The sequence below is a fragment of the Herpailurus yagouaroundi genome, unplaced genomic scaffold (assembly GCF_014898765.1).
Source record: "Herpailurus yagouaroundi ecotype Mexico unplaced genomic scaffold, PumYag 181, whole genome shotgun sequence".
NCBI classification, from domain to species: domain Eukaryota; kingdom Metazoa; phylum Chordata; class Mammalia; order Carnivora; family Felidae; genus Herpailurus; species Herpailurus yagouaroundi.
In genome coordinates, this window is record NW_024412412.1 from 32,294,887 (window position 1) to 32,317,869 (window position 22,983).

The 22,983-nt window shown below is 40.9% G+C and overlaps 1 protein-coding gene across 5 annotated transcripts in view; it reads right to left on the reverse strand.

Moving 5' to 3' along the window:
- Positions 1–75: 75 nt before the first annotated feature.
- The window catches only part of CDCA2 (cell division cycle associated 2), a 50,180-nt gene continuing 27,272 nt past the window's right edge, over positions 76–22,983 (reverse strand). For all 5 annotated transcript variants that reach the window (XM_040490243.1, XM_040490242.1, XM_040490241.1 and 2 more), the window contains 8 exons: positions 22,409–22,617; positions 20,084–20,168; positions 19,411–19,655; positions 15,142–15,220; positions 13,743–13,831; positions 12,695–12,832; positions 3,264–3,435; positions 76–1,439 (listed from right to left, as the gene is read on the reverse strand). In XM_040490243.1, the coding sequence (XP_040346177.1) occupies positions 241–1,439; positions 3,264–3,435; positions 12,695–12,832; positions 13,743–13,831; positions 15,142–15,220; positions 19,411–19,655; positions 20,084–20,168; positions 22,409–22,617 (2,216 nt within the window). In that variant the 3' untranslated portion in view covers positions 76–240. The remainder of the gene's footprint in view (positions 1,440–3,263; positions 3,436–12,694; positions 12,833–13,742; positions 13,832–15,141; positions 15,221–19,410; positions 19,656–20,083; positions 20,169–22,408; positions 22,618–22,983) is intronic.

A 22,983-nucleotide genomic window follows, 5' to 3' on the forward strand; every position in this document is an offset into this window, starting at 1 on the left:
CAGCAAACATGTGCTATTTGCGGAGGGAAGAACAGATTTAAGAGAATGTCTTCTTTTTGAATGAAGAAATCCCACTTCTACTTACAGAGAGGTTCAAGTCAAATGATTTTATTTGAAACTTTGAACAGGGGAGGAGAGGCGGGGTGAAAGAAATGTTCTGAGCATGGTGGGGGGGGTGGGGGGGTGGGGTTTACCTTCTCTGCGGCCCCGAACGTCCTTCAGGAAATGCCAGTTACCGCTTTAGTTCCCGACGTGCCCGACTCCTTGGACGTCCCTTAGAGAGCTCTCTCCGCTCTGGGGGAGAGAGCTTCTTCTCTTGCAGCATTTTGCCAGAATGGGACCTTTTGCGTTCACGGGTGCGGACGTCCACAAGCTCTTCCTCCTCCTCCCGGGTAAACTGGCCGCACTGGCGGCCAAGCCCTCCCTGTCTTTACCCGACACGGCGGGTGCCGTGCTCGGGGTGTGTCCAGAAGACCTGGGGTCTTTACAGAGGGCCACGCTTTCAAGGCCTCTGCTGTCCACTGTGCATATTGTTCTCCTTTTCATTCTTTGGGAAGTGCAGGAAGCGGAAGGAAATGGAAGTGAGATCCAGACGAGCCCTTCCTCTTCCAGATCCTTCTGCAGCCTGGTGCTCCGTCTTACTCTTGTTTCCCTACTCGTTCTCTGAAAGGTCTGCTCTATGGAGTCAGATAAATCTTTATAGAGTTCAGAATTTTCTAAACCAATTTCTACAGGGCTGCTCACCAGGTAGGGAGGTTTGGGATTTCCGTTTTTTTCCGAATCGAAACTCTGGCCGCCAGAGTAACACATAGAACGTCTTCTATGCTTCTTTCCTCCCCCGTTCGTACCAGTGCTTTCACTCTCTGCGCAGCTGCTTCCCGAACCCTCGCTCGGATTTGTACTTTCTTTCATGTTGTCAAGGAAGACGTCTTTTTGTAAGCCAGACATTACACGTGTGGTCGGCGGTTTCCCTTCTGGAGCTATAACAGAGTCATCCTGCTTTTCATACTTTATGTTCACATCTTCTGAAATTTTAAAGATCTGAAAAAGGTTTTCCACATTTTGGCCAGCGGCAGCCAATTCCCGGGACGGCAGGGTAATACTGGAGCCCGCATCATCGGATGCCGGGACCTTTGCGGTCACAGAATCACAGGAAACACGACTGCTCTCATTCTCAGAGCCAGCTTTCAGGTCATTTTCACTTTCTGACTTAATTTCCGCTCTTGGAAGAGTTTTATGTTTACTAGCTTCTACGGTATTTATATCTAAATCTTGCTCTAAAGTAGCGTTAATAAGCGGCGAGGAACGTTTGGTGTGAGAGCTGCAGAGTGCAGACAGATCGTACTTATTAAAACCTTGACTCATCTGCAAATCTGGCTTCTGAGGCTTCCTTTGAGGAAGCTTTGCTGCTTGAAGTTCACCACTGGAGTCGAAATCATCTAGGGGTGTGGAAATAAGTTTACATCTCGGGGGAAAAAGTAACAGTGGAAATAAATGTTGACAAATCAAACAGGTGCCGTACCGTATTTGTGTTTTAAGCTTTCAAAACTAGCAAGACCTACAAATGCGACACTGTACGGGCCCCCATCTGGCATCAAGCTCTTTCTCTTTCAGTTCTTCCCCAAGCCACAGGTTAAGAAAATATGTATTTAATACGTGAATGAATAAAGTACATGACCTCAGACCATGAAAATGAGAAGTGTATCTCAAATCGCTTCCTCTATTCTAATGTGCTTTCCACACTACAAGGTCAATTAGCATGAGGCAGCCATGTTTCCCATTTCCCGAAAAATGAATTACTGAAAACGGGCACCGCCATGCTTCTGAAACTTTTCTAGTAATGTTTCCCTTGAAAGAGAGGGAAAAGAAAACTTGGAATTTTGGGAGCGTTGAGGATTTAGCTAGAAGGCTACTTTTAAAGACACTCAGGTCTTATGCCCTGTGTTAAAAAAATTAATAAAAACTGCACCGTACTCTCAAATAGCGCTATGTTTGTTACAGTATTCTACCTTCCACCTCAGTGCGACTAAAAGTCATCCTCCAGGAAGATATGCCACGTGGAGGGTGTCCTGCATTTTTGGCGCATTGGGTTATCACACAGGTGGAAAAAACATCATCAAGGTTTTAAAGCTATGGAACACAGCCGAAATCAATTCAGGCTTTCAGTGTTCTAAACTTCAGTACTATTGGATGCCATCTCTCTTGTTATCTCAGGGAGTAAGGGTTTTAATTGGCCAGCCAAATGAATGTAAAAAATGTTTTAAACGAAACTCAAAACTGTTAGTATCTATAAAACGTCAGCTGAGCCAAAAAGCTAAAAGTATTTCAATTTGAAAAGGTATGTATCCAGGACATGGGTACTCAACATCAGGTCACAGAAGCTAGAGATTATCGTAGGGTCCACTCGGTGGCAACCAAATCATGTCAGTTGGGCTCTTTGTACAACTTTAAAAGTTGAGGTTGATGTATTTTTTCATGAACCTGACAGACTAGAGAAGAAAGGCGGGGGAGGGAGGAAGAGAGAGAAAGGGGCAGGGAAAAAGGGACAGGGAGGGAGGGAAGATTTGCTTTAAACCCTTTCAACACATGATACCACTGGTTATAGACAAAAAAAAAAAAAAAAAAAGCTTCAGGTATTTTTAAAAAGAAATGATCTAATAAGATTCTAGACAGAAAACCTATACTAACAGTCATTATTTAAACATCTTTGGGAAAACTCCTGTCAGGAACTGGAGATACAATGAAAATAAGACTTAGTTTTCAGTCTCAGGGAGACCGCAATTTGCAGGAGAGGGAGGCAGACAGAACATCATACGCTAGATGGTAAAGATGTACTGCGAACAAAGAGCTTTCCTAGAAAAGCAGCCAGCACGGCTAAATCTTAAAGGATGAGCAGCATCAGGCCAGATTAAAAAGAGGTGGGGTTGCCAACCCCTGACCCAGGATGTACCACATCAAGGAGCTGGGGCTGGAGGTAGCTGTGTCCGTTTAACTTCTGTGCTTTCCTGAAGTTCCGAAGTAGGCACAGGCCAGCAGTCTTAGGGTGGCATATACCTTATTCATCCTCGAATCTATTATAAATCCTATAGGTACGCTGCAAGTGGAATGCAGGCGACACATATCTGATGACTGACAAAGACAGCGACTTTTAAAATCGCTGGGAAAGTTGCTATTTTTATTTGTATGCTCTTTACACAGTGAATGGGAAAAGGGGGACAAGGTGGCGGAGAGGATAAAACCTAAACAGGAGGAGAACAAGATACCTGAACGCATCGTTCCGGCGCCTGGGGCGGAAGGTGTCATCTCCGAGACCTCAGGCAGCTCGGGAATAGGACTTAGGAGTGGCTTCTTGGAAGCGATGTCTCTTTCCCCGTATAAAGACTTTTGAATACTTTTCTTTCCCTTTGCTTTCTTCTTTCTGCAACTTTTTAAAGCCTGTGAAGATGTATTAAGACGCAGTAATTGAGAAAGATGTCACGCCGTATACAATTTTGAGCCTTTAATTTGTACAGAAAAACTCGAGACCAGTTATTCCGTTGAAAATTTTAGAAATCTGAGTCAGGCATGGAGGGCTCGGTAGCTTACACAAAGTCAAATAAAATATAAAGAACTCAATTTACAAACTATATGATAACTAACGGTCTACGTTTCCATAAAACATTTGCCCAAGCAAGTTCTGGGTAAGTAAAAGATTAGATGCTATCGAGTTGACAGACTTAAGACAGGAGATAGGTGTAGCTAGGCTATCGTTAGGATGACTCAGGATTAGCCTAGAATGACTTATCTACTAGAACCTATGAGGGGCTGTTTTCTGCTCACACGCTTAGATGAAGAAACAGTAGTTATGTACATAAAGGTTACATAAAAGTGAAAGATAACACAAAGCTGGCTGAGCTGCTTCAAACATTAATAATCAAGATTAAAATGAATAGGTCAAGGGGTGCCCGGGTGGCTCAATCGGTTTAAAGTCCTACTCTTGGTTTTGGCTCAGGTCACGAACTCACACTTCATGAGTTCGAGCCCCATGTTAGACTCTGCACTGACAGTGTGGAGCCTGCTTGGGATTCTGTCTCCTCCTCTCTCTGCCCCTCCCCGACTTGCTATCTCTCTCAAAATAAATAATAAAAAAACATTAAAAAATGAATAGGTCAAAAATAAGATGGGTTTTAACAAGCATAAGTAGAAGAAGAGGGACAAAGGAATGGTAATAACTGGTGGAAAACACGTGGGTTTCTATGCAAATTAAAACTGTTCTAATAATATCCGGAATGCAGTACTGAATTCAGTTTTGACTGCCATATTAGCAAGTGAGAATTAATGTTCTCTGTTAAAAAAAAAAAAAAAAAAAAAAGCTTCACATGGAGAAGACCTCAGGGAAACTCAAACACCATGTTGAAATAATAGATTTTTATGAGCAAACAGAAATACACTCAATGTGATCATATTGGAGAGAACCAGACTTTAGGTTAACATAAGGAATGTGTTTTTAGCAATTAAAGCGTCCAGAAAATGGAATCCATTGAAACATTTATTGAGAAACCACTCTGTGCAGGTAATGACTTGCTAGGTAGAAGATACAAAAACAGGATGTGGTCTTTAGGGGGCTCACCATCGAACAGCAAGTAACTATTATTGATACATATACACGATGTCAGACTCTATATGGACTGAGATGGGTCCCTGGCCTCCAGAAGGCTTAATACTGCCCCACAAAGCAGGCAAGGCCCTTGTATGCAATGAATAGGAGCCTGAAAACAATGAAAGCTAACTGCACAGTGACTCAGGGAGTGACAACATTCGATTTTACATTTAAAGAAAGATCATTTGGGTGAAAATTTGGAAACTAATGATGTGATGGATGATATTCAAGAGTACAAAAATGGCACAGAACTGCATGTTCCTTGAGAGATCTATAGATATCCTGTAAAAACAAAACAAAATAAAACATTCCATGGAAAAATAATTTTAGAACTGTACAAGATAAATGTTCCTCTTGGTGATTTGCAATATATATTTACCATTAAATTCTCTGAGAAGTCCCTCAGTATAAATAATCTCTATACACATCAGGAAAATACCGGGTTAACTATTTTTCCACGGAAAATTTATTTCTGTGGAACATCTGTCGACATTCCATGGGACAGTTGCGGAAATGAAAGCTTGGTCAGTGGATGTGGAAACCAGGAGAAAAATCTCGGGCTCCACAGAGGAACTGCAAAAGAGAACAGACGGCCTTCGGTGCCGGATGCCTGACGTTGCCACCTACCTGCCCTACGATCTTAGGCAAGTCACCCCACCTCTCTGTACCTCATTCTCCTCTGCAAAACGGGAGCCACAGAAAGCTGTGGTGAGCGCTGGGTTAACATAAATGAAATGGTTAAAATAAGGCTTGATCCATACACAGAAAAGAGCTATGTGTCAGCCATTCTTGGTCTTTTAAATTCCTTCCTGGTATGAAGAGAATTGACACGGGGGAGAATATTTTTAGTATCAAATTATGCTTGGTATTACAGTGTGACAGACACAGGCCTTACACAGTCAGTGAATACGCTACAGTCAATGTCACCTGGTTATGACCTCTAAAACAGTTTCTGATTCATAGGTACAAAAAATACCCTGTTGGCAGGATTGGGGCCATCTCTGTCTACATAAAATGTCTTCAGTCCCTGCAACGCTGCCTGACACGTAACGACTTCCCAACAAACAGGTATGAACAAAATGAATAAATGTAGAAGAAAAGGTATAGGTAAACTTCGTAAAATTTGCTACACGTGATGATAGCTTTCTCATGGTCACGGGCCAAGAGAGGTGCAGCACCCAAAGACAGGACTAAAGGCTAAAGCACCTGTGCTCTGTCGGGGACACACGTCTAGCACTGCCTAGCTTACCTGCAGAGGCTGGAACCGTAACAAAATTCAATTTTACTCCAATACAAAAGCCCTGCTTATACGGTAACAGCAAAGTCACCTGTGGCTGGAATTTCAGGGAAGACATTAATGTGCAAACAAGATGGTTTATGACTTGAAGCAGATAAAGGACAACTGAAGGTATGGACCCCCAAAGTGACTTCGTTTACTTTAGAATCACCAGTATTTCATCTCAGATAGTAAAGGAGGTCTCGACACGGAAGCAGAAACTTACTATTTGCACAGGTACTTAAGTTGCTTCCTGTGAGTAGCTTTAAAATTATTTAAAAATAATTCATGGGCTACGACCCAGCAATAGCACTACTAGGAATTTATCCAAAGAATGCAAAAATGCTGATTCACAGGGGCAGATGCATCCCAACGTTTACAGAAGCGCTATCGACAATAGCCAAAGTATGGAAAGAGTCCAAATGTCCACTCACTGATGAACGGGTTAAGATGTGGTATATAGGGGCGTCTGGGTGGCTCAGTTCAGTTGAGCATTGGACTTTGGCCCAGGTCATGATCTAGCAGTTTGTGAGTTCGAGCCCCACATAGGGCTCTGTGCTGACAGCTTGGAGCCTGGAGCCTGCCTGAGATTCTTTCTCCCTCTCTCTCTGCCCCTCCCCCGCTCACGCTCTGTCTCCTTCAAAGCTAAACATTATTTGGAAAAAAAGATGTGGTATGTACATATATATAATGGAGTACTACTTGGCAATGAAAAAAAGGAAATCTTGCCATTTCCAACGATGTAGATGGAACTGGAGGGTATTATGCTAAGTGAAAGAAGTCAGTCAGAGAAAGAGACACGTTTCCAGTCATATGTGGAAATTGAGAAACTTAACAAAAGACCATGGGAGAAGAGAAAGAAAAAAACAGTTACAAACTGAGAGAGAGGCAAACCATAAGAGACTCTTAGAATACAGAGAACAAATTGAGGGATAATGGGGTAGGGGGTTGGGGGGGATGGGGAAAATGGGTGATGGGCATTGAGGAAGGCATGTGTTAGGAGAAGCACTGGGTATTGTAGGTGATGAATCACAGGAATCTACTCCCAAAGCCAAGAGCACACTGTATACACTGTATGTTAGCTCACTTGACAATAAATGACATAAAAATGAATACATAAAAATTAAAAAATAATAACAATAATTCATGGGGCACCTGGGTGGCTCAGTCAGTTAAGCATCCAACTCTTGATTTCAGCTCAAGTCATGATCCCATGGTTTGTGAGTTCGAGCCCTGCGTTGGGCTCTGCACCAACAGCACACAGCCTGTTTTAGATATTCTCTCTCTCTCAAAAATAAACATTTAAAAAGTATATATAGGGTGCCTGAGTAGTAGCTCAGTCAGTTAAATGTCTGACTCTTGGTTTCCATTCAGGTCATGATCTCACGGTTTCGTGGGTTCGGGCTCCACACTGGGCTCTGCAATGACAGTCCTGTGAAGCCTGCTTGGGATTCTCTCCCCCCCACCCCCACCCCCCGCCCCTCCACCACTTGCGCTGTCTCTTTCTCTTCAAAACAAATAAATAAACTGAAAACAATTTTTTTAAATCAAAAGTATACAGAATTCACGTACACGGCAACAAATCAAATTGTACAGGAAAGCTTATGATGAGAAGCACACACTTCCTTATCCCTGTTGTTTACTTATTGGTTCCATTTTTAGTTCTTACGGCTAGCTCCAGCTTTCTAAATAAGAGGCTCCTGCTGTTTTTAACTTTCTATAATGGAAAATTTCAAACACACAACAGGTGGAGAGAACAGTATATTGAACCCCATGTACCCATCATCTAGCTTCAACAACTACTAACAGGTATCAGGATTCATTTATAATCCCCTTCCCTCAGATCCTTTTAAAGCAAATCCCACACATTACCTCCTTTCATCTGAAAATCCTATAGTATCTGTAAGAGATAAGAGCTCCCTTTTTTTTTTCCAGAATAAAGTGAAGTCTTTGATTACCTAGCATTGTATTTTATTGTTGACATTTTCCTTTTACAATGCAATTTTACCACACCCCCCCAACTTTTTAAGACATAACTGACACAAAACATGTAAGTTTAAGGTATACTATGTAATGACGATGTATGTATATATTGCAAAAGGATTACTTTTTAAATAATAACAACTACCATTCAGCAATAAAGGGCTCATACACATAACAACCTGGACAAATCTCCAGAGAACTGTGCTGAGTGAAAAAACAAAGCCACTCCCAAGAAGTTACACAGAGTGTGATTACATTTACGTAACATTACCAAACTGACAAACTTACAGACATGGAGAACAGATTAGCAATTGCCAGTCAAGATGGGGAAAGTAGACAGAACTACACAATGGCAAGAAGAGATCCCTGTAGCGATGGAAATCCTCTGTATCTTGACTGGGTTGATATTTTCCTACGTGACACTGCACAAGTTATACATGTTGTCATTGGGGAAAACTGGGCAGAGGGTACTTGGGAGATCCCCGTTAATTCTTGTGACAACAGTATAAATATCTAAAATGATCTCAAAATAAACAGCTTAAACACAAAGAACAAAGACAACAATTTTCCCTAATATTTCATTTCCTCGGAGATCAAATTTCTCTAATTGGCCCATAAATGTCTTCTTACAACTGTTCAAATCAGGATCCCAAAAAGGTCTTCACACATTTGCTTTGTTGACAGATCTCTTTTAATCTATGGTTCTTTCTTTCTTCCCTTGCCATTTATTTGATGAATAAGCTGAGGCATCGGTCCAGTAGACTTGGCCAAACTCTGGATTTGGTTGACTGCAATCATGGTGTCTTGAGTTTCCTCTACCTCCTATACTTCCTAAAAAATTGGTCATTAGATAGATCTAGGCTTGATTAGATTCAGCTTTGTTTTTTTGTTTTGTTTTGTTTTTTGAAAAGAGCATCTCATGGATACTTCTAGACTTCCTCATTGCACTGGAAGGCCCATATTCTCTGCCTTGTGACACTGTGATTGACCAGTGGGCTCAGGTGTTCAGTCCAATGCACCCATTATGCCCCTCCACCAGCCTTCCATCTAATGATTAACAACTTTCACGAATGTGTTTTTTATCTAATGGTAGAAATTCTCCTATAAATAACTTTACCTCATCAACTATTTGTTCACCTGAACTTATTTTCCAGTTTTCACAAAAAGGAGTGGGTGTCCTAGACAGCTTCCAAGGTGACTTTTGAGATTTTTTACCTATTATGAAGCGTTTTTTTCAGATTTGAAGTCTGTGTTTCAATCCACCGCAATTTTTGTCTGATAGTCACGTTGTCCCACTTTTGGTCAGTGGAGCCCCTTTGAGACAGTCTGATGTCCTTTCTCGTGGCCCCAGTGGTTTAAGCTTCCTTCGTTGGACACTGGTACAGACCCAGGCTCATTTCCTACAAGTGCTGTTTAGAAATCTGAGAGCAGCCATTTCACTTGATCAGTGTTAGCTGAAAATGGTATTAAGGAATGCCAATCTAGGGGGACACCTGGGTGGCTCAGTCGGTTAAGTGTCTGACTTCAGCTCAGGTCACGATCTCACGGTCCGTGAGTTCAAGCCCCGCGTCGGGCTCTGTGCTGACAGCTCAGAGCCTGGAACCTGCTTCAGATTCTGTGTCTCCCTCTCTCTCTGCCCTCCACCTCTCCCCCGCCCCCCACCAGCTCCCACCCTGTCTCTGTCTCTCACAAATGAATAAACATGAAGAAAAAAAGGCAATCTAGGGGTGCCTGGGTGGCTCAGTGAGTTAAGCTTTCGACTGCTGATTTCAGCTCAGGTCATGATCTCACGGTCATAGGATCAAGCCCTGAGTCCAGCTCTGGGTGGGGCATGGAGCCAGCTTGAAGATTCTCTCTCTCTCTGCCCCTTCCCCTGCTAAGAAGGAAGGAACTAAGGAAGGGAAAGAGAGAGAAAGGGAGGTTGAGACAGAGACAGACACAGAGAAAGAGAGGAAGGAAGAGAAAAGAGATGAGAAGAAAGGGCAATCTAGGTGTCAGAGGTGCTCACTGCCAGGAAATCTTTTGAAAAGAAAAAAGACATGAGTCCAAACTGATACTTCCAATTCAAATTTTGCCTCACAAGGTTCTGAATGTGATTTTAACAGCCATAGTGCTTGCTATGGCCAGGCACTGTTCTAAGCATTTTACACGTATTAACTCATTAAACGCACACAAGAAGCTCACAAACGATGTACCGTTCTTGCCTTTATTTTAAAACCAACAGAGAACTCAAGAATCTTTCCTGCCATTCCACCGGTGGGAAGTGGTCAAGCCAGAATTTAGAACCCAGGTTGTCTGCTCCAGAACCTGCACGGTTAACCCCTCTACTGTAATGTTAATGCCCTCATTTCCAGCTTCTCTACCCACTTTCTCACCTTCTGCTAGTAGCCACATTTGGATCATCGTCTTGCATGACAATCAAGTTCTTAAAGCTTTGCCCTTAGTTGAAGACAAATAGCATTTACGTTCTGACTGTGTAAAGGTTTTTCATTGCTCTGCCAAGGACAACGCTCGCTCCTATTCCTCTCCTGGGGCGCTTCCTTAGAGGATTCCTAGCACTAGAAAACATACTTTTTTTTTTTTTTAATATAATTTATTGTCAAATTGGCTCACAATAAATAAATACATAAATAAATAAATAAATAAATAAACAAACAAACTTGAAAACAAAAATAAATAAATAACAGGCCAAATGAGGGGCACTTGGCTCAGTGGGTTAAGCATCTGACTCCGGCTCAGGTTATGCATGATCTCATGGTCCGTGAGTTTGAGCCCCGTGTCAGGCTCTGTGCTGACAGCTCGGAGCCTGGGATAGGAGAACAAGGAGGGAGAAGGCGGTGAGGTGCTAACTGGTGCAGACTGTCTCCATTACTGTTTCCCACTCTCGCCACCACTCTGTTTACCGGGCCCAGAGTCTTCTGGGATCCCTATGGGCAAGCTGGCTCCTAATGGCTCTCTGGCTCCCTCTGAGCACATTCTGGGCTGTAACTTTACCTCTTTCTTCTGTCAGTGTGCCATCATCCACTGTCTTCTAGAGATTCACTGAAGGCTGTCATCTGTTGGGTAATATCCCTCCTCCCTTCCTCTTCTCACTGCTATTCTGAGTCTAGTCTTTTGATTCTATCAATTATTTTGATTCTGTGGGGTCCCGAGAGGGGTTGAAACAAACTTTACTGCTCAACCCTCCTTGAACTTTCTGACTATTGATTTTATGTGAAGAAGTATGCGTACATTCTTTGTAACAGTGCTTTTTAAAGAGTATGAAGAAAATCAATTTCTGATGCAATAATATAAGATGTATATGCATATTTATGAACTTAGGTTTATTTTTTTCAGCAAGGGGATCTCTCAATGGAGTGTGACCTAAAAGAGGGACTGAGCCAGGAAAACTTCCAGTTTTTCCTGGCTTTCCTAAACGGCAGATGCTTGGGCCGTGTTGAAGCCAGTTTTTGTTGAATGGAACGGGATGGAAGTTTACTGACTGTTTTGCAGGGGGAGGGTGTTGGGGTAATATTGGCGAGTTACTTTAGTTTTCAAAAAGTGGATAGTGCAGGTGCTTACAGGATGGTTTAAGAAGAAAAGTCTAGTAGGCTGCTCAACATGTTTCTAGATCAGAAAGATTTGGGAGGCACCAACCATGCTGCCTAGGACATCACCCAGAAAATATACAATTTGGAAAGGCAAAGAGTAGAACTCTAGGGAATACAAACTAAGGGTGGGTGAAAGAAAATAAACCTTTAACAGAGACTGTAAAGGCCGCTCTCAATTATGTCAAATGCTGCTGTGGCGGCAGGTTGTCCCGGATTTTACTTACTAAGCTACTCAATATCTTGGGAAAATACTTAAAGGGAAGAGGTAGAAAATGATACACCAGACTTCAGGTAACACCTGGAACTATGACTCTACCTTAGGAGCACCTGTGTGGGTCTCTCCAGCAGCAGTGTTAGATGGGAGAGGGGATAATGGATTAATCCAGAGTTGAAACGGAATGAAAAGGGGCAGAGAACTGAGGTTACTGACAAGAGCTGGTGAAACAGCTCACGCAGTTTGGGGCGAACAGGAAACACAGGAGATGATGGGATGCCTGCCTGCTGGAGGGTACACAGAGGGGCCAGAAGACCGCTGATACCGGACGAGGGACGTGAGTAAGGGAATGAGGAGGCGGGATGCGCCGGCAGCCGGGGGTCAGGGAACGGGACATAGAACATGCACTACTGGAAGTGGGAAGGGTACTAGCAAGCTGCGGGCGGGGTGTGGCAGAGGAAGGTCCGGATCACCCAAGCGAAAGGGGTCTGGTGACTGGGTTAAGGTGCTGCACTCGCTATCCCGGACGAGACAGTGAAGTCACCTGAGCCAGCACAGGCCTTGAAGTGTTGAGAAAGACACAGAGCCAGTTTCTCAATTCTTCCTTAAACATGGGGAAGAGATTGAGCCAGCCACTGGCAGAAGCAAAGCCACACAAGTGGCAGATGGTCCACTCACCTTTGTCTAAGAAATTGGAGGAATCCTCTCAAAGGCTGAGGTTGGATCAGATTCAAAGGGAAAAATCAACTTAACATTTGAGTGCCAGCGTTTTACTGGGCTAATGTACGTAACACAACGACGAAGATACAAAAACGGTCCTCGGGTAATTATAACTGAGTACATAATTGCTTACGGTCCTTTCTATTCTGTGATGATTTTAATACTCTCGGCCCAATGTTAACTGGAAAAAAATTTCTTTCCATGCTTTCCTAACCATACAACAAAGAAACATACCACTTCTATTCTTATTATGTGTTTAAACACACACTTACTTGGTTCTTTTTAGGACGCACTCTTTCTGTGTGCTTGCTTTCCTGAGATTTCCTCCTATTAATTTTCTTTTCTTTACAGGGCTGAGCTTCTGTATGAAGTAAGTTGCAAACCTCCTCTTCTGCAAAAGTGATCAATTGCTATAAAAAAATTTAAAGTAGGGATAACCATAAAACAGTTACATTTTGATATGTTTTTCACATTTACTTTTCCTCCCACACTACTTCTACCGTTTTCTATCCCAGTTCCTCTTAATTCACAAATTCCATTAGAAGCATTTTAACCAGCTTAAACTCGCATGGGGGAGAATAGGAATTACCAATTTCTGATCTTATTAAACACAGACCCAAAGAAGCATATGCATTCTGCCCATTAAGGAAGAAAAAAAGTTTAAGATTAGTTGATTTACCTATTTACCAAATATGTATTAAGCATCTACAATTTAGCAGCTAACTGCTGTTGAGTTATGAGGGGAAATATGCATTTAGATTATCTAAATTTGAATTCTGGCTTTATCACCCAACAGTATCAGCGAAAAGCCCTATAATGGTAATATCATATATTTACGAATTTAAATAAAAATCCAACTTTACCTAATTATATAATAAAATAGGAAAAGACACACATTCAATGGGAGTTATGCTCCTACTAGAAAGTGTTAAAACCCAGTGTTAAAAACCAAAATGAAATATTTTTGTAAAAAGGTACAATTATGCCATTTTCTGGCTCTGTTATTTACACGCTACTCTTCTCCACTGTGTACCTCAATAAAATTCATAAAACCACACAGATCCTAAAGAAACATTCCAAACAGATTACCTTCCACATAACACAAATTCTGATAGCATCTTGTTTTACTGTATTTTTCTTCTAATAAAATTAAAATCAAATCAGAAAAAGAGCCATTACCGTGGTGATATGCTACGTAGGTATTAACTGTTAATGACTGCAATCAAATCAAGTTTTTACCCATAGTAATTTGACCATAAAAACAAAAAATCTATAGTAAGATTTAAAAACAAATATACTGTGCCAAATACAAACACTTACACTTCTTCGGTTAGAGGCCCGTGTTATTCTACCAACTTTATGGGAGGCTGTTTTCTCATGGTTATTTGAAGAACTAAAGGTATCAATGCCTGATGAGTAAGACACAAGCAAAATTAGGGTAGCTTAACATAAAGTCGTAAGAGCCGTAATTTTCTGGATACACTGGGTACTCTTATGGATACCCACCTTTGCTTTTAGCATAACATAGTATCTAAGCATAAATAATTAGCAAGAATAAATTTTGAGATTCAAAAACGTGCTTTAAAATTTTAAGTTCCCTCAACACCCAGAAACCATCACCACTTTCCACAGAGACAGCATATTACCCTAAGATAACAGATTAAATCATATTATAGGAAATACCATATTTTCACTGATGGCATCCATTTATCCCAAGCTACATTTTGTACAATAAAATTGCAATGGAGGGCATTAAGATGATCCTGAAAATAACTATTGTAATTTACAAAATTCAAGTAATTTTTCATCTGACCACTTTTAATGGTGTAAATGAAAGGAAGTATAATGTGTGTTAAAGAGCACACAGTCTTTAGAATATGATAGACTATGCTTCCAAGCTTCGCTCTAAGTTTGCACTACAGGTCTTGGATTCTGCACCCATGAACCTGGTTCGTGTTGTCTAGCTAATGAGAAGCCACTAAAGGACTCTGATCAAGGGGGAGAGACACGAATAATGGTTCCCGTCCTAAGTGCTTTTCCCATAACATTTGTCATCTAAGTCCTGGTTTGCCTTATCATGATCATAAAAAAGCCAGAGACCTTGAAAAGTGCATGTGTCCAAAAGGCCAAGTTAATGTTGGTGAACAGGTCTGGATACTGAAAAAAGACCCATACGATCCAGATCACTCAACAAAAGGAGCCTACTACTGATAATTAAGACTTGAGAGGGCAACTGCACTGCCTGCAGTGACTTGAAAAATGGCACTACCTATCTATGGAAGTTCAGTGTGGGTGATTAAAAGATATGAGACTTGGATGGGCAAGAGGCTTCTTAGAAGCTTTCCTGTACCATTTATTTTTTTTATTTTTTTAATGTTTATTTATTTATTTTTTTGGAGAGACAGAGCACAAGCAGGGGAGGGGCAGAGAGAGAGGGAGACACAGAATCAGAAGCAGGCTCCAGGCCCTGAGCTGTCAGCACAGAGCCCAACATGGGGCTCGAACTCACAAACCGTGGGATCGTGACCTGAGCCGAAGTCAGATGCTTAACCGACTGAGCCACCAAGGTGCCCCAATACTATTTGGTTTTTTAAACCAAACATGCATTATTATAATAAAAATAAAAATTTTAAAATGAATTAAGGAGATTTAGTTTCATATTGACACATACTGAAAATGACACTTGTATGATTATAAGATTAAAAAAAAAAGTTACTACCTGAAAGAGTCTCAGAGATTGAAGACTTATTAAGAGGACTCAGAACGGCAAATGACACCTGAAGAGGTTCTATGTTTTCCTGAACAGAGAAAAACAAGAGCAGAAATTAGGCATCCTTAAATTCAGTGGGCATATGTGCCCAAAAGAAAATAAGGACTTTTGTAGGTGGAATTGTAATAATCATAAAGATGAGAAATCAATAAAAGAGAAACAGTCAAAGCAAACAAAGATATTAGATATAAACACATTTTATAATATTTATCAATCTTTAATGAAACTATGTTTATTAACTACAATCCAACAAATAAAAATTAAACATTAAGTGAAAGTAGCCATAATGATCCACTAACAAGTTACTCTTTGGTTTATTTAAAATCACACATCTTAACTTTAAAATAAATAGGGCATTCCATTAATAAACACAACCTAACATTTCAATATTATTCAGGGGAAATTCAGAGAAAATGACACTATAAATGCAGAACCACATTGCTAGTATGATGGTAGCTGTTGGTTTCTCATAGAAAAAAACTTGTGACTTTGAAGAAACTTGTCTTTAATCATTAGTTTGGCATAGAGGTTTTTTTTGTTTTCCCCAGAAATGACCATATGGCTTTTCCTAGTTTAATGTGGTGCATTACAGCTTGTTTTTCAAATATTAAACCAACTTTGCATCTCTGGGTTAAATCTCACTTGGTCATGATGTAGTATCTCTATGTATTATGTTCATGAGGATACTGGATTATAGTGTTCTTAGAAATGTCTGATTATGAAATACATATTTAAAAGGAAAAAAAAAGAATGGAATGTTTACATTTAATGAATACATGTTTAATTCATGGAGTCGTGACTAGTGTTTTTAAATAGTTCCTAAAAATTCTGAAAACTGAAAAAAATCAAAAATAAAAAGATAATGTCTGACTACAGTGTCAGGTTAATGCTGACATTAATGAACTGGGAATTACTCCCACCTCCTCAATTTGTTTGAAAGAGTCTGCAGAATGAGCTCTTAAGTGTCTGGTAGAATTCAGTAGCAAAATCATCTGGACACGCAGTTTTCTACGTGGGAAGGTTCTGACTACAACTGCAATTTCTTCAGTTGATATAGGGAGGATGAGGTAAGGGATTTCTTCTCAAGTGAGACTGGGTAGTTTGTGTTTTTCAAGACATAGGTCTAGTTTATCTAAATTGTTGAATTTATTGGCAGTAAGTTTTTCATAATACTTCCTGATTATCCTTTTATATGTATGAGCCTTCTAATAATAACTGTTAGAATGTATAGTCACCGCTCATTCCTTACATTGGTAGTTGGAGTATCTTCCCTCTTCCCTGAACGGTCTGATTACAAGTTTACTCATATTATTGTTTTACGGCATAATCTTTTTATTTCAACGACTTTTCTCTATTGCTTTTCTTTTTCACTTCACTGAGTTCTGCATTTATCTTTATTAAGTCCTTCTGCTTACTTTGGCTTTAATTGCTTTTGTCAGTTTCTTAAAGTGGAAGTTGAGATCACCAATTTGTCTCTTTATGTTGAAATACAGGCTTTATTCCCCTCTAAGCCTGCTTTAGGTGCATCCCATACATTCTTGTTGTTGTTTTGTTTGTTGTTTAGGGTTTACAGGGTTTAGGGTTTCACACCACTTTGCGTACAGGTTAAAAACCCCTCCCAGCTTCCATACCATGTTACTTTTGTTGTATATTTCACTAACTAGGTTATAAACCAAACAATACACTAGTTATTCTTGCCTTAAACAATTTTTTATAGAGATTAAAGTGTGCTACATTCACCCACGTGTTTATAGCATTTTCAATGCTCTTCATTCCTTTGCTAGATTTCCATCTGGAACCATTCTCTTCCTGATGAAGGGACTTCCCTAATGCTACCCTGCTACAATAATGAATTCTCTCAGCTTCCATATGTCTGAAAAAGCCTGTTCTTCACCTTTGTTTTGAAATATAGTTTCACTGGATATAGAATTCTAGGTTGACAAGTTTTTGTTGTTGCTATTATTTGGCTTTTTGCTCCAAGTAATTAAGTACGTCTTCAAAAGATGCTGCTGTGTTGTCTTCTGGCTTGCACAGTTTCTAATGAGAGTTCTACTGCTTCTCATATTGTTGTTTTTTATGTCATGTGTCTTTTTACTCTGGTTCCTTGCAGGCCATATATCACTGATTCTAAGCAATGATGTGTCTTTGCATACTATTCCATGTTTCCTGTGCTGGGAATTTGCTAGACTTCAGGATCTGTGAGTTTATCATTTTATCAAATTGGAAAATTTTCCATCATTATGTTTCAAACTTTTTTTTTTTTTTTTTTCTGTTCTGTCTGATCTCTCCTCTCCTTTGGGACTCTAATTACATGTATATTATGCCACCTAAAGTTGTCCCAGCTTACCAACTGCTCACTTTTGCTCAGTCATTTTTATTCTTTCATGCAAAATAATTTCTATTGTTGTACCTTTAAGTTTGGTAATCTTTTCTTTTGCAGTCTCTAATGTGCTATTAATCTCATTCAACCTAATTTTCTTCCCAGAGATTATAATTTTCAGAGTTCAAGTTGGATCTTTTCTATATTTCATGTTCTTAACAAGCTCAATCTTTCCTGCACCTCCTTGAACATAGGAAAGATAGATTAAAAAAACTTTCAATGCCTCCGTCTATAAATTCTACCATATGTGTAGTTTCCGGGTCTACTTTTATGGATTGATTTTCCTCTTTATTATGGGGGCACCTTTTCTTACACATCTATTAGTTTTTAATTGAATGTCAGACATTTCGAAGGTAACACTGTTTGACACTGGATAGTTTTGCTATTCTTGATCTTTGTTAGACAATGCAGTAAAGTTACCTGGAGAAAAGTGGTATCCTTTCAAAGCTTTTAAACTCTGCTAGGCTTTTAATCTAATTCTGTTCTACTAGTGAGGCAATACGCTCCTGAGTGTCTGATGTGCTGTGAATTATAAGGTTTTTCTACCACTCAGGTTGCTGGGAACACTACTACTGCCCCTCTGTGAACCCTAGGGATTGTTCCCTCTGTTCCATCTGGGTAGTCATTTCCCTGGCCTCGGGCAGTTTACTTACAAGTTCATGGTGACCAGTGCTCAGCTACAGATTCAAGTGAGACCCTTTGCAGATCTCCAAAGCTCTCTGTGCAGCTCTCTCCTCTCTGGTACTCTGCTATAAGCTCTAGCCTCCTACACTTTCCCAGACCCTAACTCCCATCCCCTCAACTCACGGAGACCACCAGGCTCCGCCAAGGTAAGCCCTTCCTGTGCAGTGGCCTGGCAGTCCAGCCCAGGCAGTAAATTGGGGCTCTCGTACAGCTTGCCTCACTTGTTACCCTCTCTCAGGGATTACTATCCTATGCTTCCTGATGTTCAATGTCTGAGAACCACTGTTCTGTGTGTTTTCTGGGGGGTTTTTCTTTTAGTTGTTTCTTATGAAAACATAAATTAGGTCCCTTTGACTCCATCTTGGCTGACAGTGGAGTATTCTCATTTCAAAGTGTAATAGGCTAGGGAGAGAACGAATGATGGTCCCAATACAAAAATAGGCAATTCTCTAGAGAAGAAATTCAAATGGCTCACAAACGTATGAAAAATGTTCAAACCTCACTAGTAAAAACTAGAAGTTTTCAAGTCATCTTTTTCCATTAAGCTATTAAAAAAAGGTACAGTTAATACCCAGGGTTTACAAAGTATGGTAAAATAAAACCATTTATACTGCTATTGAGTCCAGACTGGTACACTTTCTGGATGTTCAACAATATGTATCAAAAAGGTGAAACGCATTCCTCTTCTTTCATCCAGGAATTCTCCCTACAGAAATTCAGCTGAAGGAAACAAGTGTATATTTACAGCATATCAGTTCTAAGACTGGTGCTCTTTCACATCTTTCCTCCTCTGAAATCTGAGCGCATCTTACAAATTCATGGGGCATCAGAGCTTACGGTCTAGCCTTCTCCTGGTGATACATAAAGCAATGGTACATCCTACAGTCCACAGTATTTCAGCTCCACGAAAAATTCTATGTACAAGGAACCCTGCAAGTAGGAGACAGCAGGGAATAACCCATGCACTTGTCGGGATGAGCACAGGATGGGGCGGGGCAGGGCGGTGGGGGGGAACCTACCTATACAAGTGCATTAAATTATACCATGACACATCTAGTCCATTTCATGATTTCAAAGCATAATTACTGTTCACACAAAACAGGTGAGGTCTGATGAAAATATAAACAAGTTTGCTCCACACTTTGCACACTTACGAGATTCTCCCCCTTGTCATCAAAATCTGGTTGTGATAACTGTGCAGGAACTGGTGATTGCTCGAGTGGCAGGGGACTGCCATTACTCAAATCCTTTTTGCGAACGGGTGTTCCTCCTTTACGCAACGGAGTATTTGCTGGCAAAGACTCATCAAATACCTCAGGGCTTAGATCCTCTCCAAAAGTAACTCTCTTCCTCTTCCTGACATTTAGAAAGGCTGGCACTTTACAATTTTCTTGACCTTCTATAGATAATGAATGGGTAGATAAAAAATTAGGCTACATTTCTTATCTAAAGTACGTATCCTAGAATCTTTTAGCAGCTATTATTTGTATAATAGTAAATACTGTTTGTAGAGAAAAAAAATTCAAAATGGAAAAGGTAAGCAGTATTTCTAATTACAATACAGTAATAGATTTTAAAGTAAATTTTGCATGAGTATCTTGGAAGTTTACAAAATTGGAATATTAATTTCCTTTAAGTGTTACCATTAAGTACAAACGGGCAGATGAAATGAACAGACCAATTCTGAGACTCCAACCAACTGTTCATTCCCATGTAATTTCCAAAGCATCAAGGCATTTAGCAGATCATTGAAAATACCACATACTAGCACAGAGTTTTACAAGAAAATGGTATCCTCAGGCTTCCAAATAAGTGTGGATTTCTTACCTGTTGTTTGTTCTTTGCAATAGTTTGCAAGATTTGAGATTAAGCTCGGATGAGTCCCGTCATCACAGAGATTGTCACAGTGTTCCTAAACAAAATAAACATCAATGAATAATTTTACGCATATAAATGCACACTCACAGTCATTAGGAATGGTCACTTTGAACTTTCTTCTGCCAAAGGTAATAAATACTATGTAGTGTCGCAGATTACATTTGCTTTCATAACTGTTCTGGCTTAGTGACATTAGCCACAAGAAAACCTGGACTCTCTTTATATTACTTTAGTAAATCGTATTTTAGGAGAAAATTAAAGAACAGAAATCCATAACAAGGGCTGAATGCATTCCATCATTTTTATTTTTTTTTTTTAACGTTTTATTTATTTTTGAGACAGAGAGAGACAGAGCATGAACGGGGGAGGGGCAGAGAGAGAGGGAGACACAGAATCGGAAGCAGGCTCCAGGCTCTGAGCCATCAGCCCAGAGCCCGACGCGGGGCTCGAACTCATGGACCGTGAGATCGTGACCTGAGCTGAAGTCGGCCGCTTAACCGACTGAGCCACCCAGGCGCCCCACATTCCATCATTTTTAACCTAGCAAATGAAGTTAAGGAAAATATGAGTGGCTAGAGGTATGATGTACTATGGATGGTGTCAGATCAGGCTATCTATAGGTGTAAAAATTGCACAAAAACAAGAAAACAGGTAAATGGCATAATAGGGTGTTTTGTCTCTTAAGTATGGGAAACAGACTTTTTTTAAGTGTGTAAATCTCCTGTCCCCATTACTATATTCCTGATTTAGGAGCAAGGAAAGAAGGTAGTATCTGTCCCTCTCTGCTTCCCCAAGAGATTATAGAGTTCGTGAGGAAGGGACAGAGCAAGTCCTGAATCACCAAACAACGCAAAACTCAACACAGGGCCACTGGAGGGAAGCAGGGGAGCGCCAGGGCCGTGGGCTGCATGAGTCACCTCCAAACCATCATCTGCTTCCCAAACCCTGGACCAGTCCTTGTTCTCTAGAGCTGTTCATTTTCTCCAGTGCACCCATTCCAAAAGCCCCTCCTTCTCTAAGCAAATGCCCTGCCCCAAACAACCCTCCTTGAGCAACTGTCTCTCAAGTCCATTTCATTTTCCTGACCAGGAAAACGCCCATTATTTGTGAAATAAGTGAACTTAGAAAATAAAATTCTTGTGAATTTTTACATTTGTTTATAATCAAAACAACCGTGAAAATTAGCAAACAACTCAAAGTGTATACACCTACAAACTTTGGGGAGCTTAGTAAAACGATCAATTATAAAAATCTTCACATAATTTTAGTGGTAGGACTGGCTGTTTGCTACGTAACGTCGTTAATCAGTAAGAGTTATAAGGATCATGAAGGTGCTAAGCCTGTTTGAAAAGAAACCAAATACATAGGATATGAATAAGCAGCCCTGTATAGAGCTCTTCAACCAGAAAAACTGTTAAACAGTTAAATAACCACTGACCATAACTACGTCTGTAAATAGAAGGTACTACTTTACTTTGGCTTTAGAAACAGATGTGTAGGCAGGGCGCCTGGGTGGCTCAGTCGGTGAAGAGTCTGGCTCTTGATTTCGGCTCAGGTCACGATCTCACGGTTCTTGAGTTCGGGATTCTCGATCTCCTCTCTCCCTCTCTCTCTGCCCCTCCCCACTTGCGGGCACACACGCGCCCTCTCCCTCAAAAATAAATAAATAAACTTTAAAAGAGAAAACAGAAAAGAAAGAGATGTGTAGGCATGGGTATATATTTAAATGCGTACGGATTGGAAAAAAAATTACCTCTCGTTTGCCGGGCACTGGTGCTAATTTCCTATTATTATTCCACTTCCTCTGCTCAAATTAGCCATCCTTGCAGAGATGAAACCAAGGTACAAAAAAGGTTACAGAATTTGCCCAGCTCTTAAACTTCAGAGTCAGAGTTTGAAACCGGGCACCTGGACTCCAGAGCCCAGCCATTCAAACTTCTCACAGCATTTACAGCCTGGATTTTTTTTTTTTTTTTTTTACACTTATTTATTTTTTCGCGCCCCCCCCCCCCCCCCCCCCCCCCCCCCCCCCCCCAGAGAGAGGTGGGTACACAGAATCCAAGGCAGGCTCCAGGCTCTGAGCTGTCAGCACAGAGCCCGACGTGGGGATCAAACCCAAGAGCCGTGAGATCATGACCTGAGCCGAAGTCGGAGGATCAGCCTGAGCCACCCAGGCGCCCGCAGCCTGGATTTTAACATCAGATTTCTCGTGCTGTTTTAAACCAAAATGAATTTTTATTCCATTCGCTTTAGGACAAGTAGCTCTCAACTTACCTGCAGGCTTTCTAGAAACAGGTTAACAGAGGGTTTCTTTAGCACCGAACGAAGTACGAAGGTCTCAGAGGATGCAATGTCCCTCTTGCAGAGTGGAGTGACCAGTGACCTGCCTTCAGGAGTGGTGTCTGTGCTCACTTCCGTCAAGTTGTCAAGGGAAACAGCAACACTTGATCTTTCACCCTCTACACACTCAGCAACCTTGACTCCTTCCGAGTAAACACGTAAACAAGAGACGTAGAAGACATCTGAATCAGGTTGTTCCACACCAAAAACATCATGTATTTGCAAAGAGAATAACGTGCTACAAGTAATTCCACCCTAGGGGCGCCTGGGTGGCTCAGTCGATTAAATGCCCGACTCCTGCTGTCAGCTCAGGTTGTGATCTAACGGTCAGGGGATCGACTGTGTGGGGTCGTTGGGCTCTGCAATGATGGCGTGGAGCCTGCTTGGGATTCTCTGTCTCCCCCTCTCTCTGCCCCTGCCCCGCACTCATTCTCTCTCAAAAATAAATAAAGAAACTTAAAAAAAGAAAGAAAGAAAGAAAGAAAGAAAGAAAGAAAGAAAGAAAGAAA